This window comes from Rhizophagus irregularis, chromosome 1, assembly GCF_026210795.1.
Source record: "Rhizophagus irregularis chromosome 1, complete sequence".
Lineage (NCBI taxonomy): Eukaryota > Fungi > Glomeromycota > Glomeromycetes > Glomerales > Glomeraceae > Rhizophagus > Rhizophagus irregularis.
In genome coordinates this window covers 1,107,994-1,126,188 of record NC_089429.1, presented here as the reverse complement: position 1 = coordinate 1,126,188, position 18,195 = coordinate 1,107,994, and the positions used below count along the sequence as shown (strand labels likewise).

At 24.2% G+C, this 18,195-nt stretch overlaps 4 protein-coding genes across 4 annotated transcripts; all 4 read right to left on the bottom strand.

The window, feature by feature from the left end:
- Positions 1-1,842: 1,842 nt before the first annotated feature.
- Positions 1,843-3,468, bottom strand: OCT59_000198 (uncharacterized protein; the record flags this gene model as incomplete). The annotated part of the gene is made up of 2 exons (XM_025317217.2): positions 1,843-2,918; positions 3,111-3,468. The coding sequence occupies 2 exons, from the start codon at positions 3,466-3,468 to the stop codon at positions 1,843-1,845; spliced, it is 1,434 nt and encodes a 477-aa protein (XP_025178790.2).
- Positions 3,469-6,053: 2,585 nt separating this feature from the next.
- OCT59_000197 (uncharacterized protein) lies at positions 6,054-7,628 on the bottom strand (the record flags this gene model as incomplete). The annotated part of the gene is made up of 1 exon (XM_025332010.2): positions 6,054-7,628. The coding sequence occupies one exon, from the start codon at positions 7,626-7,628 to the stop codon at positions 6,054-6,056; it is 1,575 nt and encodes a 524-aa protein (XP_025178791.2).
- Positions 7,629-10,596: 2,968 nt separating this feature from the next.
- On the bottom strand, positions 10,597-11,072 carry OCT59_000196 (uncharacterized protein; the record flags this gene model as incomplete). The annotated part of the gene is made up of 2 exons (XM_066138656.1): positions 10,597-10,814; positions 10,937-11,072. 2 exons carry the CDS (start codon positions 11,070-11,072, stop codon positions 10,597-10,599), a joined length of 354 nt encoding a protein of 117 aa, XP_065988133.1.
- Positions 11,073-13,847: 2,775 nt separating this feature from the next.
- On the bottom strand, positions 13,848-14,423 carry OCT59_000195 (uncharacterized protein; the record flags this gene model as incomplete). The annotated part of the gene is made up of 1 exon (XM_025325932.1): positions 13,848-14,423. One exon carries the CDS (start codon positions 14,421-14,423, stop codon positions 13,848-13,850), a length of 576 nt encoding a protein of 191 aa, XP_025178794.1.
- Between the last annotated feature and the right edge of the window lie 3,772 nt (positions 14,424-18,195).

Sequence of the window (18,195 nt, the reverse complement as noted above, 5' to 3'; positions counted from 1 at the left end):
TTTTTTGTTTTTTATTTGAGATAAATTGGGTTTCATCCAAAAATAAATTAAACATTTAGATATAAGGTTTCTGTGTCCATGCAATCACACATTCTTGTTTTGGTCCTCCATTGCCGCAATAATCATGTGATCAATTAAATAAAATAAATGGATGACCTGATATAAGAAATTTAAATAATTCGTTCTCCGCATTATTAAATTACCTTAATTGTACCTTCATTTTTAAAAATATTCTTATCGAACTCAACAATAGATAAAAATTATAAATGAGTGAAAAGGCGTAATTTTATATTTGGTATAGGTGAATAATTATGATTTTTGAAAGATGACGAAGGTAATAAATATTCATGTAATTTTTTAGCAAAATTCATCTTAAATCACTCACGAGTCTGTATTAATAGCAATAAAATTATTCACGCGCATGCTTTAGAGATTTTCTTAATATCCAAAAAACAGTTCATAGTAATTACGATAATCTACTTGGACTATGACGTAGAAGCACTAGGCAAAATTAGAATCTACGTAAATTTTGAAATATAAAACAAATCATGTGATATTGTTTAACGCTAATAATTAGCCTACTTTGTCGTAACGAGTTTTGTCGTAATAAGATATTTGGCTGGCAAAATAAAGGTTGCAGTTAAAATGTAGAACATAAATAAATAAAAAAAATACATGCAATGTTTAAACCATTTTATAACTTCAGATTAACGTAATATAATGGTGATATAGACATATAGTAAGAAAAAGTTAATAAATTTGATACTTGTATTTGTAAATTTTTATAATTTATAAAATTATATATGAACCTCGTAAATTTTTATAATTTATAAAAATTCCTCGTAATAATTTAAGTTATTATTGAGGAAAAATATGAAGAAATACGAAAGTATAAAAAGAAATAATGGATGGATTTGTTGGTCCTGATATATATACATATTAAATTCAATAAATGACTATTTTTTTTTTAGTTTATTTTAATACATTGAAAACTTACCCGGGTAATTACTCCAACCAAAAATTTAAACTCTGCCAGAATTAAGATGTTAACTCTGGCCAGAATTTTGACAAACATTTAAGGATCTGTCGCTACTAGTGGTGATCGTTCAGTTCGTTCACCATAAAAATATAAAAATTAATTTTTTAAAATTTTTAAATTTTTATAATTCGGGCCAAAATTATAATTTTCGGCCGTTCTTCATCATTATCTTACATTTTGTCTCTAAAAAAAGCTAAATATTAACCCTGTCTTTTTTCATAATGTTCTTTTGCATAGTACAAAATATTTTCATTTTTACTATTAGATCATATTTCTAATTAATAATTTCTCTATAAAATATAATAAAAAATTATAAAAATTTGTTAAAATTATTTGATTTTAACAAGGAATTATTAACTTTAGTATTGCGCGTAATCCAGTTAATCCACAATTCTTGACCATAACAATAATAAAGTTTAATTTAATTTAATTAAGCTTTTTAAAAAAATATTCGTATAAATTTTCTTTAATTAAGCTTTTTTAAAAAATATTCGTGTGGATTTTCTTTCTTTTAATATTTAACGATTATCAAAAAAAAAAAAAATCGTGTAAATTTTTGTTCCCTTAAACAATGGTTGTCAAAATTCAAAATACAAAAAATTGATAATTTCATTATTTATTAATAAAAAAATTTTTATTTTTATTTTTATTTTTAACGTGTAGACGAAGCTGAGAGGTAATAAATAATACAAAGCAAGAGGTTGAAGAGATAAAAGAGATTAAAGAGGAGATAGAAAAAAATCGCAAAGAAATGAGAAAACTAGTAAGGACTTATGACATTGATAAAATTAAAATACAACTTCCTAATTATTAAAATCATCTATAAAATCATATACATCAATATACAAATCAAAGAATTTTCTAACTATAATATTATGTAATTTAAATTCATTTACTTCGTCTTTTAAATAAAATAATTCATTTTCCAAATCATCATCAAACATAATAGCCAAATATTTAACCTTTTCCTTCTTCATAATATATTCCTTTATATAAAGTAATATATTTTCATCTTTAATTTGCATAATATGTCCAATTATTAATTTCTTAATAAAAGTATTTTGTGAATTTTTTAAAAATATTTCCAAATCACTTATATTAAATAAAAGAGTTAAACATAAATATTCCAATTTAGAAGGAAGTACCTGTCCTAAATTTTGTAATACACTTGAACTTAAACCAGCACAATCATCGTGAAAATCTATTTCAATAGTGAGATAATTAATACTATGTTGATTATTTTTAATGAATAGATAAATATTAATATCATCAGGTATACCCGAATCAAAATATTTAATCTTTGTACAATATTTCATAATTAATTTAAATAATTGTCGTCTCGGTCCATCACATTCATCACTCATAAGTCCAAATCCAAAATTTTCTAAACAATCACTAAATTTCTCTAATAGTAATTGCAATGACCCAATATGTAATATTTCATCCATAAACAAAGATCTCAATTTAAAAGGTTTATTAACCTTAATAATTTGTTTAACAAAATCAGGATTTAAAGAACGACAATAAATAAGATGAATAGATTCTAAAACATTTAAATGATCAAAAACTTCTTGTAAAATACTAACTACATTCTTAAAATCAGTGTAATGAAATATAATTGTATTTAAAGTATTTGAACAATTAGAATTTTTTAATGATAATAATAGATTATATAAAATAGGATTAGATTCAAATGAAATTTTTTTGATATTATGTTGTGAAACAATCATTTGTGATGAATGTTTTTCAATTAATGAACAATTATTGATATCATAAATAAAAAATTTTAAAAAAATTGATGAGATTGAATTGCAATTAGAATATAAAAATTTTAAAAATGTAATAATAGTATTTTCAAATGGAATATCATCATTACTATCTAATTTTAAATTTTTGATGTTGCATGTAAAATTTGGATTTTTTAAAATTAGGTCCATATTATCATAAAAATATTTATGATCAATACCCGTAGGTAGTGCAACTTCAAAAGAATGTAAAATTCCTTCATTTTCAATGAACACTTCAAATAAATATCTATAAACCAAGCTTTCTAGTTTCTCATTGCCTTTACCCACTGAAGTAGAGACCCATTTTTTAGTAGAACAACAAACTTTATATGTATCCAAGTATTTAATAAAACTGGGATAATTGAATAATGTGTTTGAAAGTAATAATTTATCATTGATTCCATATTCATTAAATTTTGCTTTGCTATCTTCATTTAAAAAGCATAAATAAGTTCCAATACAACGATAATTTTGGTTATGAATTGAAAAAGGATCTTCCCATAATAATGGAATGGCTAGACGACACCATAATCTATTAACTAAAATACATGAATATAATGTTGATATATCTTTTTTAAAATATTGTAAAATTTCATCAGTTAATTCAGGTAAATTCCCTGAAAGTACTTTTGAGCATGCCATTTTATTAAAACAAAAGGGAAGGGAGGTTGCTTTCGTTTCAATAATGAAATAAAATTTATCAATTTCATAGTTGTACAACTTTCCATAAAAAGGCAACAAAAGAACAAAAAATTTCATGTAAATCATTCCTTTTTTTTATTAATTCCGCACCACATGACACCCCATGGAGTATAAGGCTAGATCTTTTGTCAATCGGTGTACAACGATCAGTGTTATGAAATGACACAAATGATCTAAATGTCATGTAGATAATATTTATTATATCATGTGATCTATAATGATAGCCAGAATTATTTTAAAAACAAACTGCGGCATTTTAGTTCTTTATTTTTTATGTTTTAACTTTAGTATGTAATTTTATATGAGTAATATAGTAATATAGGAATTTATATAACATTTAATAATCATGTAAGTATGTAGCATTATTTGTTCAGTGCTTCTAAAGGATCCTTCTAAACTTATAGCAATTTTTTAAACTAGTTAGAATTTCCAAATTATATTCCAAACTAATTCTAAACTTCTAAGCTAATTCTAAACTACTAAACTAATTTTAAACTTTCTGATTGGTTTATATAATGCAAATAGATATTATATATATATTATAGTATAGTTTAAAATCAAAGGGCTCATCAAATAAAATCAAGTAATTTCCATTTAGCTAACATGTTAGTATCTGCTGGATGAATATCATGATCACCTACTTCAAAATCATATGTTCTTCCATCAGATTCACCTATATAATTTCACTATATATCTTCAATTATTTTGTTAGTAATATTTTCGGAGATACCATCAATATTATCATCAAATTCTTAATATAACTAATGATATTAAAAGCATTAGTTGTGATGATTATCATTAATGACATTTTCACTTAAAAATAACATGTGTCATTTTATTATCATTTGTCATTTGCAAATGACATTTTAAAAATTATCCGGATTATCCAGTTCGAACATAAATCCGGATATATCCGGATAGAAACTGAAATCGGAGAAGATTATATATATAAGAAAATTTTTTCATCAATTGATCTTAACAAATAAAAGTTGACATAATATTTTTAATAAATTAGTGATACTTTATTAATTTTAAATAAAATAAAATTTTAATTTCGGCCGGTACTATGAATTTTACCTGAATTAGGTCAATTTTTTGAAAAATTTAAGTGTAAAATTTTGACAATAAGTACATTATTTATATAAATAATGAAAGGTTAGGCATAAAACTAATTAGTTTTGTTATATTACTCTTAAAATTAATCAATTCAACCTATCTATTAAAAAAAAAAAAATTTTTTAAATCATAGATTGATAGTAACTTGGGCCAAACGTACAATGGCGGTAAATTACAAAATCCCAAATTTCGTTTAACTTACCTCGAGTCTTGAGTCTTGACAAATTTCAATTTCGCAAAATTCGGGCTGGCATTACAGACGGCCCGAATTACTGCCGATCATCGAATATTATTTTAGCTCACCATACCAGCATTAAGATGCACTTTTGGCCTGAATTAAAATTTAATAAAACACTGACCGGCATTGTGACCGTCACCACTGGTGATATTTAGCAATACCCTAAATAATTAATAGATAATAATTTAAATAAAATTAGTAATTATTTAAATGATTTATTTTTTTTTATCCGAGTAACAGGTTAAACTGAATATTTTCTATCCGGATATATAAAAACCGCGGTATCCAGATAATTGGATATCCGGATACCATGGTTTTTATCCGTACACGATCAAAACACTAATTTAGATGTCATTGAAAATTAGTCAAATGACAATGTCATTTAACATCACTAAGTCAGGGTGAGTTAACATTTCTTGCAGAGACGCTAGAGACGCACATTCTTGATCAGTATGTTCTTTGTTTATTGAGAAATTACTTTTTTACTAACTAAATGCATTAGTGTCAGTAGAATGACAATATACTATCGCCCATAGTAATTTTTTTATTTGCCTTTGACATATATAAGGAATTAAACTTCAATTGAAATGTGATATGAATATTATTGCAAAATCATTTGGTTTAATATAAAAAAGTAAGTATGTATTTTCATTTAAATTGGTCTTTTAAATGGTTCTATTTCTATTATGCTAATAATTATTATTATAATATTTTTACATTAACCAGGTAACTTATATGTTTGCTAGTATCTTGAACACTGGATACTTAATGATCGTAAAGAAAGGAAAAGAATCCAGGCTATATTTACCTATCTAAACGAAATTAATTACATGAATGATTTGGCCCTTGAACCATTTTTAGTAATTGGTTTGTTAATAAATGAAGTATTCATTAAACGGTAAATCTATATAATCATAAATTTATATTTTAATCATTCTTTCCCCCTTAGAGAAAGAAGTTAGATTTTGCACTCGTGTAAGTAGAGTGGAATCAGTGTGAATAAGTAAAAAAAAAAAGACTACGAATATTTTTAACATTGGATGGAATCTTTTTATAGGTACGATTAGAGTATGATAAAATTGTGTTATAATCAAATAAATTTTATGTATGATCGCCTGAAATTCTCACGTCACGTTATAAAAAATTTTATTTAATTTATGTACATTAACTACTAATACATTTTTCTTTTTATACAAGAAACAAATAAAGTGCTTGAAAAATAATAAAAACTTTGAACCTTAATATTATATAATTCAAATTCTTTTACTTCATCTTTTAAGAAGAATAAATCATTATTATTCACCTTAAAACTCAAATGTTTAACTCTTTTCTTTTTCATAATATATTCTTTTATATAAAGTAAAATATCATCACCTTCACGAATCATAATTTTAATACATAATCTATTAATAAAAGTATTTTGAGAATTTTTTAAAAATATTTCAAAATCACTTGCATTTTCAATCATAAGATTTAAATCTAAATATCCTAATTTAAAGGGTAGGATTTGACCTAAATTTTGTAATACAATTAAACTAGTTTCAATATTATTAGTAAATGAATCACTTATCTGATGAATTGAAAGATAATTAAGATTTTGACCAATATTTTCAATTAAATTGAATAATAAATAAATATTTTGATTATCAAATCCGAATAATTCAAAAACTTTAATCCTCATACAGTATCTTATAATTAATTCAAGTGATTGTAGTTTTAATTCATTCTTAATTAATAACCCAAAATTAACATTTTCTAAATAATTACCAGATTTTTGTAATAATAATTGTAATAATTCAATATTTGGTAATTCATTATTCATAAATAAAGTTTTTAATTTAAAAGGTTTGATAATATTAAGAATTTGTTGAATGAAAGAATTTAAATAATTACAATCAATAATATGAATAGATTCTAAAACATTTAATTGTTCAAATATTTCATTAAAACCAAAAATGTTATTAAAATTTATATTACTAAAAGTAATTATTTTTAAAGTATTCGAAATATTAGAATTTTTTAATAATGAAGTAAATAAATAATTTAAATTTATGGAATTAAATCTACAATGATAACCATAAAAGGCATAGTTAAGTGATGAAATTGTATTAATTGATTTTAAATAAGAGATAAGTGTTGTTATATTTATTCGTGATGTAATAAAAATGGTGAAATTTAAATTTTTGATATTATTAATGAAATTTTGATTTTGTAAAATTAATTTAAAAGCAATATAAAAATAATCACGATCATTATTTGAAAAGATAAAATTATCAAAAGTATTTAAATTTGTTTCTCTTTCAATAAATATCTTAAATAATGATTCATATATAAATTTTAAAAGATCACATTCTGGATAAAATTGTAATGAAGGTTGATTTGATAAATTTCTAACGGCTTTAACCCACAGTTTAATAGTTGAAATAATATTCTGTGTATTTAAATATTTAATGAAACTAGGATAATTGAATAATGTATTTAAAGGAATTAAATTATTATTAATACCATAATCTTGTAATTTTTCTTTATCTTTTTCTTCCAAATATTGTAAATAAATTTCAATGAAATGATAATTTTTGGTAGGAGTTGAAAATGGATCTTCCCATAATAATGGAATGGCTAAACGACACCATAATCTATTAACTAAAATACATGAATACAATGTTGAAATATCATTCCGTAAATGTTGTATAATTTCATCCACTAATTCGGGTAAATCTCCTGAAAATATTTTTGAGCATGTCATATTGCAAACGAAGAAAATAAAAAAGGGAGTTATTAAATTTTAAATTATGTCAAATTAAGTTAATTTTTATGGAGTATGAATTCCGATTACGCATGTCGCACAAAACTTATTAATGTTGATCATTCTTGAAGTGGGACCGTGGGACGACTGGGACGTCTGGGACGATCAGATTTGTGAACATTTATTATTCCAAATTGTTTTTAGCTAATTAATTATAAAGTTTATTATTTTTATTATTCTAGATAAACTATATAATCAATGTTACGCCTAGACTACCCTCTACATAAATAATTTTAAATTGTGTAACGTATTGCGTCTACGTAGACTTTTATTATCAGTAAATTCATAGCATCATTTCTATTTTTCGACCAACTTTAATTTTTTATTATAAATAATTTACAAAGTAATAACTCGTTAGAATTGACTTTAGGGATTCAGGCTTATATTGATTATTTATAATTAACTAATATAGCTCATTCAATTTATATTTTACAAGTAATTTTATATTTTTATCGTTTGCATAAATTTGATTTTCTTAACTATTGTATCAATATATATTAAATCATCATATTTTAATTATTTTAAGGTTTTATTGTTTTTAGGTTATTCGCAGGTTCAGTGATCATCATCGGTAGTTTACTTTATTTTTCAAAGATTATTGAGGAAAATATTATTAATTTATAAAAACATAGGGACTAAAATAGAATCATGTTTTTTTATCATTAAAATTTAGTATAATTAAAAAGACAAAATATAATTTTTAATTTGATTCGAGAAAATTAAAAATAACGTGATCTAATAATACTTAATATATACGGAATCATAACCAAAACTTGAAATTACACGATAAACTTGCTTATAATAAGTTAATTAATTATGGAATTTTAATCTTTTTTATTAATTTTGCAAATAGTCACAAATAATTATGTATTTAAATAATAAGAATTTGGTTTATGATTTCATACGCTGTAACAAATAAGATTAGTAGGCCGGAATCAGGGGAATCACCCATCCACTTGATTGACAAATCATGTCTCTTGTCGATCAGATGGATGGGAGCAGAAAAGGAATGATTTACATGTTATTTTTAGTTCTATTGTTGTCTTTTTATGGAATATTAATTAAAATTGTACAACACCTACTACAACTCCGAAAATTAATAAATTATTTTTTGAAATATTTGAAACGAAATTTCCTTTAACCAACATGGCGTTTTCAAAATTATTTTCTGGGGAATTACCTGAATTAACAGAAGAAATTATACAGTATTTAAGAAAAGATTTTTCAACATTGTATTCATGTATTTTAGTTAATAGATTATGGTGTCGTTTAGCCATTCCGATATTATGGGAAGATCCATTTTCAGCTCCTACTCAAAATTATCATTGTATTAAAATTTATTTACACTTTTTAAATGAAAATAGTAAAGCAAAATTTAATGAATATGAAATTAATAATGATTTAAAATTTACAAATACATTATTCAATTATCCTAGTTTTATTAAATACTTAGATACAAATAAAATTTGTAATTCTATTGTAAATTGGATTGGCAAATGCAATTATAAGCTAGAAGACTTAGTTTATAGATCATTATTTGAAGTGTTCATTGAAAATGAAGGAAATTTACATTCTCTTGAAGTTGTACTACCTTTTACAGGTTATAGGTATTTAAATAATATGAAGATTTTACAAAATCAAAATCTTACATGCCATATCAGAAATTTAACTTTAGATTTTTCTATTATTATAACTCAAAATCTTATTTCATTTTTGAAATTTTTATATTCTAGTAATTGCAAATCAATCTCATCATTTGTAATTAAATTTTATAAACGAAATCGTTTCATCAATGATTATTTATTAATTGAAAAATATATATCACAAATGATTATTTCACAAAATGGTCTCAAAAAAATTTTATTTGGGTATTATGCTAATATATATAATCCATTTTTATCTTTAAAAAATTCGAATTGTTCAAATACTTTAAATACAATTATATTTTATTACATTGATTTTAAAAATATAGTTAATATTTTACAAGAAATTTTTGATCAATTGAATGTTTTAGATTCTATTCATATTCTTTACTGTGATTCTTTAAATTCTGATTTTGTTCAACAAATTATTAAGGTTATTAAACCTTTTAAATTGATATCTTTATTTATAGATGAAATATTACATGTTGAGTCATTACAATTACTATTAGAGAAATTTGGTGATTGTTTAGAAAATTTTGGGTTTTTTTTTGAAAATGATACCGAATTTATTGAACAAAAACAACAATTATTCAAGTTCATTATGAAATATTGTAAAAGGATTAGATATTTTGGTTTGGGTTTACCTGGTGATAATAATATTTACTCAATCATTAAAAATAATCAACATAATATTAATTATCTTACTATTGATTATAATGATTGTATTGATTTAAGCTCAATTGTATTACAAAATTTAGGACAAGTTCTTCCTCCTAAATTAGAATATTTAAGTTTAGCTCTTTCTTTTGGGATAATTGATCTGGAAATATTTTTAAAAAATTCACAAAATACTTTTATTAAAAAATTGTTAATTAAAAATATAGTATTGGATAGGAATGAGAAGACTTTATTTTGTATAAAGAAATATATTATGAAGAAGGAAAGGGTCAAATATTTGGCTATTTTAGATATAGATGTTTATACTAGGGATGAAATTGAATTATTTTGTTTAAAAGATGAAGTAAATGAATTTAAATTACATAATATTATAGTTCAATCATATTATACTAATTTATATATTAATGCATATAATTATATAAAAGATAATTATTTGTAATTTTAATAAACAAAGAAGTTAAAAAAATATTTTAGTTCATTATTATATTACATGTGACCTTATACCTAAACTTTTCAAATTCCATCCTTTAAAATAAATACATAGTAGACTTTACCTTGGTTGAATAGTTTTGATTTTTTTATTAATATTACAAAAGTGAATTTTGAAACTTAGTGCTTGAGATCAGCAAATTTGTCGCTGCATCAACTTCCAATTCTCTAACATGATTTTCTAGATTTGTAGTTATTTTCTTATATCTATCTCCACATCTTTGCTCAATATTATTCGTTCCCCTCATTTTCCAAATTTTGAACCTTCCATTATTTTCACATGAATCTTGACCGTTTAATATTTCTTGTACTTTGCCTTATCTAATGAATAAAAATTAGATATTTAGTATATTTAGAAGTCCCAGCTCACATGCCTCACATGATGTAGAGTTGTTGCTGCGCCAAAAATTTTGTTTGAGAAGTTTGTAGAAACTTTACCACTCCATTTTAATAAGAAAGTTTCAACTAGATATATGTTTAGAGGACGTGTTTTAGGTCCACCTGGTAAAAACATTGTTACCGGGAAGGTATCTGGTTCTGTAATAGTGTTTGGTCCTAGGTTGCTTCTAACCATTTAAAGTCTTCATAGAACTCATTAATAGCTTTGTTTATTATCTCTTCCTGCATTGAACTATAGTATTTCTTAATAAAATTTGATATTTCTTCCATAAAATTTTTGGTTGAAAGATCAGCAGAAAGAGTTCCAGGGTTCCATCTTTAGGGTTTTAACTCTAAGTTCGCTTCTATGCTCTATAAAAAATTTTATCCATTATTTCTGTAAAAACTCCATAAAAATGAGCCTTTCACGGATCAATATTCACGGAAAATGTAAATAATTTGATAAATTCCGTAATATAAGGCTATTCATTCCGGAAACATGAGCCTTTTACAGAAAAAAGATGGAATATAAAAAATGGATCGACTTTTTTTACGGGATGAAATTGCAAGTGTGCTTTTATCATAGGAAAGATGGAGAAGTAGATAATGTGAGTGAGATATTAATTATTTTATAATTTAGATGAGTGTTATTTTCACACGCCAAATGATTCTAAAAAGTTGCCTAAAAAGAATAAAAATTCATTATTAGTTATCATTTTGCTGAAATAAAGTGATTAAAAATACACCTCATCTAGTACACTGAAGAAACCATCTAAAACAAAGAAAAAATTAAACTTTTCCTACGCGTCCAAATACTCTGAAGAACCAACCGATTACAATAGAAAAAGAAATGTTAGTGAAGTTTGTATAAAAAATTCAAAGAAAAAACAAAATTATTACTTACTGAGATCCAAGCAAACTCAGAAAACTACTTAAAAAAAAGATGATGAACTATTAGAAACTGTTCATTAAAATGAAAAAAAATAATTGAGAAATTTACCAAAATATCGTGTCTAAACAGAATGTGATGATTTCTCTTATCTTTTTCTTTAAAAAGAATATTTAGAATGGAAAACTGAAAAAAGAAGGAAAATCACCTCCAAGAATTGAACTTGGACACAGAAATTGTGGAACCAACGGTGATGGATAATGTTGAGTTGATAAGTTATTAAGGAAAGAACTCAACAAAGAAATGAATAATTGAATAAAGGGTATCACATGTGAAGAATGAAATCACATGAAATAGATCAAATGATCAAGAAAGGGTAAATTTTTACAAGGATCTCTGACACCAATCAGCATGGTGCAATGCTTCATGGGCGATGCAAATGATCCCCTTGTAAAAATTATCTAAGAATGGCCGAGTATTCCCAAATTGACCAAAGGGTATAGATTACATCTCCATACTATATTTGGTAAGCTATGGGCCAAGCTATGTAATATAAGATTGCTTAGAAGATTAATGTATATACTATTGGGAATTATTTGTAAGGATATTCTTTAAATTAACTATCAAATCAATTTTGTGTTTGTAGAAAGAGAGAGATGATGAAAGAAACTTTATTATAAAATGAGAGTAAATTCATAAAGAAAATTAAGAAATGGAGAAGTAAATCAAGAAATGAAAGAAGAATAGATAGTGCAGGAGAATATTTAGGATAATATGAAAGGTAAGAGAGATAGTAATGTTTGTAATATGAAAGGTTTGAGATAAGGAAATATTCAAGAAGAAAGAGATTTGATAGATGAAAAGATTTGAGAGAGTTGAGAGAGAGAAGTTTAATGAGAGAAAAAAGAATGTATTAATTATGAATTTTATTATAATAAGGAGTAAAACAAGTATGTGGTTGATATAAATTAAGTTCTTGGAAATTTTTGAACACAGCTATGAATGATAAGTCTATATCACATTCAAATAATGCTAATTTTGTTAATGAAAAAGAATTCTTAACTAATGAAGGGATTATTTTATCAAAAAATTTATTTTCAAAGTCTCTTAACATTGGAGATTTGTATATATAATTAAGAAAATGAAAAGAATGTATAGGTAAGTAATAGAATATTGAAAAGTAAATGGTTCAGATTGAAGATGATGGTTATGAAAACATTTATCAAGTGGAATATTGTTAAAGGGAGTATTGAAATTTGGGCACATTTGGTAAGTCATTTGAAAATTTTAAAAATTTGATATTTGATTTGAAAAATTTTGTCTGAAAATTAGATTTGAAAATTTGTTTGAAAGTTTGATTTTATTTTTCCAAAGAAAATTTTATTATAATTCATAAAAAAAAATAAAGTTTATGTATGAGTTATATTTTTACATCTATTAATTTATACCTAAACTAGGAATATGGCTAATAATGTATAATTGTGGCTTTTAATATATATGATTAATGATATTGTGTAATTAAAATAATCCATAATTATACATTATCAGTCATCATTAAGCTAGCTCATATTACTAGTTTATTTTTTTTTTTTAAAAGAAATTAGTAACGCGTTTATTAATTTTGTATACAAAAGTCAATACAAAATATTAAAACACCTAGAAAATATTATATCTAAAATATAATACCCTCTATAACTAAAGTATATCTATTCTAAGTTTTCTAATTTAAAATCTAACTAAAAATAATAATTGTGTTGATTAAAAATTAATATTGTTTTTTCCTAAACTACATTACTAAATCAATTTTACTATGTTTTTGTAAGTTTTTAATATTTTCTAAAAAGTAGAGGCTTTGCTAATTTATATCTATTGAAATAAAAATGATATTGTAAAAATAAAAAATTTTCGAAAAAATTTTGTCATCAAAAAAAATTCTAATTTAAAACTACACTATTGATGAAAATACCTAAGATAGCGTCTAATTTTATACTCTAATTATTTGTCGTATCTTCTATCAGATTCAAATGTTGAATCAAAAGGAAATATTCTTGATTTTGTATAATATTTTCTGGACAAATTTGTTTATTCGCTGTCGGAATCTTCTCTTTGTCCTTGCGTTGTCACTACGCGTTTTTTATTTTTGTTAATGTCATCTTTTTCTTCCATTTTCTTATCCTTTCCTTTTGGCAAGTCTAATTTCTTCTCAATCTTATTCAATCTGTCACTGAAATTATTGTTCAAGGCGTCAAAATCTGCATGTTCTTCTTCTGTTCGCGGTATTGTTGATAGAATATCAGATTGGGCGTCAACAAATTTATCTTTCTTTGTTTGTGTTGGCACTTTAAATCTGTTTATTCCTGTTTTTCGCTTGTACGTCCCTTTATCTCCAATCAATTCGTCTTGAAGTTTTATCTTTAAACCTTTTCCTAAATCTTCTACCATTGTGGATCTGTAAATTGCATTTAATAAATCATTTTCATTGTTAAAGTAAATCAAAATATATTTAAATTTGTTTATTTTGATCACTTTGGCAAAGTGTCCACCGAAGGTTGCATTGTAATTTTTAATAATTTCCTTGTCCTTCTTTTCTAATTCCTCTATATCCAATTTTCTATATGCTTGCCATTCATATCTTCTTTTAATTGCTGAAGCGTCCATTTTTGCGTCTGAAAAAACACGTACGGTCATTTCTTGTTAGCACTATATTGGATCCACCTTTTTGAAATTTTTCTTCCATTTCTTTTGTTAAGCGAATCCTGGCTCTGACCATTTTGTATTTATAATTCCATTTGACCTCTAATCTTTCTATATATCCCACTTTCTTTAAAAGCTCGTATATAATTTCATCTTTCCGGTAAGCAGGAAAATCATAAAACTTCAAAACTCATATTACTAGTTTAGGATAAATAACTATAATATATTATTTGACAATAAATCCTTCATATTAAATTTAATTTAAAAAATAAGAGCTCTCTTGCTTTACATTTACTGTTAGATTTTATATTGATAGTATCATTTGTGATTATAATTTCTGTTTAGATATTAGTCAAGCAATGTAAAATAATATAATATTACTAGAATCATATGAAAAGAAACGAATTGTAATTTTTTTATAATCATCTTCAAATCTATTTTTATAACAAACTATTCCAGGATTATTTTTGAATGTTTCGCGTAATATGAGTTGTAAAATTTTATTTTTTTGTGGTTTTAAAATGAGGTATATTACGAAATATGATCAAGCAATCATATGATATATTACCAATCAACTAGTATACTTTGGAAGCTATTTAATTTTATTTAGATGGATTTAAAGATCTATTAGATTATCTGGCTGGCTAATATGAGAACACTAACTTTCTAGATTGGCTGCTTTCTTATATTTACATGTTGGTTTTTTAATATGAAATACAACCAATTATAATAGCAACAGTTCTGATTATTATTGATCAATCTGTTGGTCCCATTAAAAAACTGGATATTTTACTTAGAAAGTTTTACATGTAGTAGGGTATCCACATAATTTATCTTTGATTCATAAAAGGAACATGTGTATAAATAAAACAATATTGATATTAAATAAATTTATATTTTGCAAAAAAAAGTTGGTACCTTTAACAGGCCATTTTTCATTAATAATTCGTAAAGCTTTCAAACAACTACATGTTAATATATTTAGTGTAAGATTAGATGAGTTCATTAAAGATAAAATGTAACCTTTAATTTCGGAACACTTCTTTAGGGTCACTTTATTTTAATTTTAAGATAATTTAACCATTTAATTTAAAATTTTTAATTAAATTATAATTAATTTTTGTTATCAGTAATGTGTAACTTTTTGTAATGGTACTGTGCATAAGACCTCTGTTAACGCTCTAGCAGAACTTGTTAAGGAAGGAAAAGTTAAATATATTGTTCTTTCTGAATATTCTGTATAAAGTTCATCCTATTGCCGCAGTTCAAGTAGTTGAAGTAAGTATATCAATTTTTATTAATATTTAACATGATTAATATTAACCCTTTCGATCTATATTAATATTATTTTTTAAGATTGAATATTGAAAAAAATGGAATTATAGAAGCTTGTATCACTATAGCGTGGATTTCTAACAGTATTTATCATTTTTTAAATTGTACTTTACTAGCAATTTACAAATATATGTATGTATATATTTATTTATTTAGGAAAAATATTGATGATTTTAAATCAGATGATTTTAGAAGAATGATTTCACGTTTTCAAGGTGAAAATGTCAATAAAAATTAGCAGTTGTACATAAATTTAATGAGAAAAAGAAAGACGTAACTTTAGGTCAACTTTGTTTACCTTTGATTCTTGCTCATGTAAGTATTAACCTTAAAATTTTATTACATTTTAATATCATAACATTTATTTAAAATTATATACTTTTTACAGGGAAATAATATGGTTGTTATTCCTGAAACAAGAAAAAGCAAACATTTGGAATAAAATGTTGAAGCAGTAAAAGTTAATCTTAGTTCTGAAGAATTATCTGAAATTAGACAAATTATTAATTCTATTGAAATTGTTGACGGTAGTGGACCATATCTTCAAGAATCCTTATTTCTCAAATCATAGTAATTATTTATATTTGCCTTTAATATTTATCTTATTTATTTATGTATGTATTTGCAATGAATTAACGTTTTCCTTGTACAATAATAAATATAATATATAAACTTTGGATTTGTAAAAAAAGCCACTCTCAGTTATGACTTACTTTAACTACGCCTCTGTACTTTGTCTTAATAATAGAAATAAAAATAACTTGTTTTATCGATGCATTATTACTGAAATTATAACAGATAACGATAATTTATTTCATTTATTATATCCAATAAATTTACTTATTTTTGTATAAAAAGTAATTAATTATGTGGAATATATATAAATCATATTTTGTTTCTAGGTAAGAGTTTAACTGAATAAAATAGTCATCCCAATTTTGGTTAGAGTAAATTTTTTGAGTAGAAGTTTGTTAATTTTAGCTAAATGTTTATTACTCGCCTCGTGAATAATGAGTAAATGGTTCCAATGTAAATATCAAGATTTTATGTGCTAATTTACTTAATATTAATTAATTTATAAACGATTTCTATTTTTCCCATAAAAAAAAAAATATTAATTGCAAATTTATAAAAAAAATTTTGTTTCGTAAATCTGGCAAATCTTGGCGTAAAAATTTCCACGACTGTTAGAATACATAAATACATAGTACGTTTCATTAGTATTGCTCTTACACTTGCTAATATGATTTAATAAAATTTCTTCGTTTTAAAGAGAATGATGGATTATTTTTGACCTACTTGCTATTTAAAGATAATGATAGGTTAACATAAATTCGTTACGAAATAATGCAGTATGATAAATAATTAATTACCAAATCCTTTTTGTCTTGCTAAGGTGATAATTTCAGCATTATTAACGTGATAAATAGACCAATAAAACTTCTCTAAAATGTGCTTTTTCTATTTTTGGTCTTAACATAGTACAATGTCTTCATTTAGAAAACGTCACTATTATCAATTCAAATAACTCCTTTTAATTATTTGCTGGTAATGAAAGAAGATATGATGAACTGAATCGAATCTCACTTCCATTACTAAATTAAATAAAAAAATAATTGCAAATATTGTAAGTTGTTAAAAACGCATCGATGAATAAATAAATAAATTTTACCCACTGCCTTATCATATTGACCACGCTTTTTTTTATTTTTTATATAACTATATTAGTATTGGAATAATTACAAACGAAATTAATTCCAATGTCAACGTAAGTAAATACATTGTGTCAATAAAGTATCTATCTAATACAAAATTTGAATCTTTACTATAAAAACCTAGATATGTTGTAAAAAGTCTAATATAGTACTAAAGATCACTCTATTGTGTATTTACTCATTATCACTGCCTTCCCTAGCACCCTGATTTTGCGTAATGCGTTTCTTATTTTCGTTCAAAGTTATACCTGCTTTTTCTTTACCTTTTGATCCATCAATTTTACCACTATTCTCGTTAATTCTGTCACTAAAAACCTCATTCAATTTATTAAAATCTTCAACCTTATTTGTATTTTGGACCGTCTAACCCGTAAGACTATCCGTTGCTTCATAAAATTATTCATCCTCCGATAGATGATTAGAATTATTGTTTGGTGTCGTCTTATGAGTCCTCTGTTTCTTAAAACTACCGTCTTTGTCAATCAAATCGTCTTGTGTTTTCACTTGTAAGCTCTTTCCTAACATATTATATCGCAGAATTGTTACGGCTTTCATAATATCGTTTTCGTTGTTAAAATATATTAGGATATATTTAATTTTGTTGATCCTAATTATTTTACCAAAATGACCGCTGTATTTCTTAATGTTTTCCTTAATAATAGTTTCATTTTTTACCTCGTTACCAA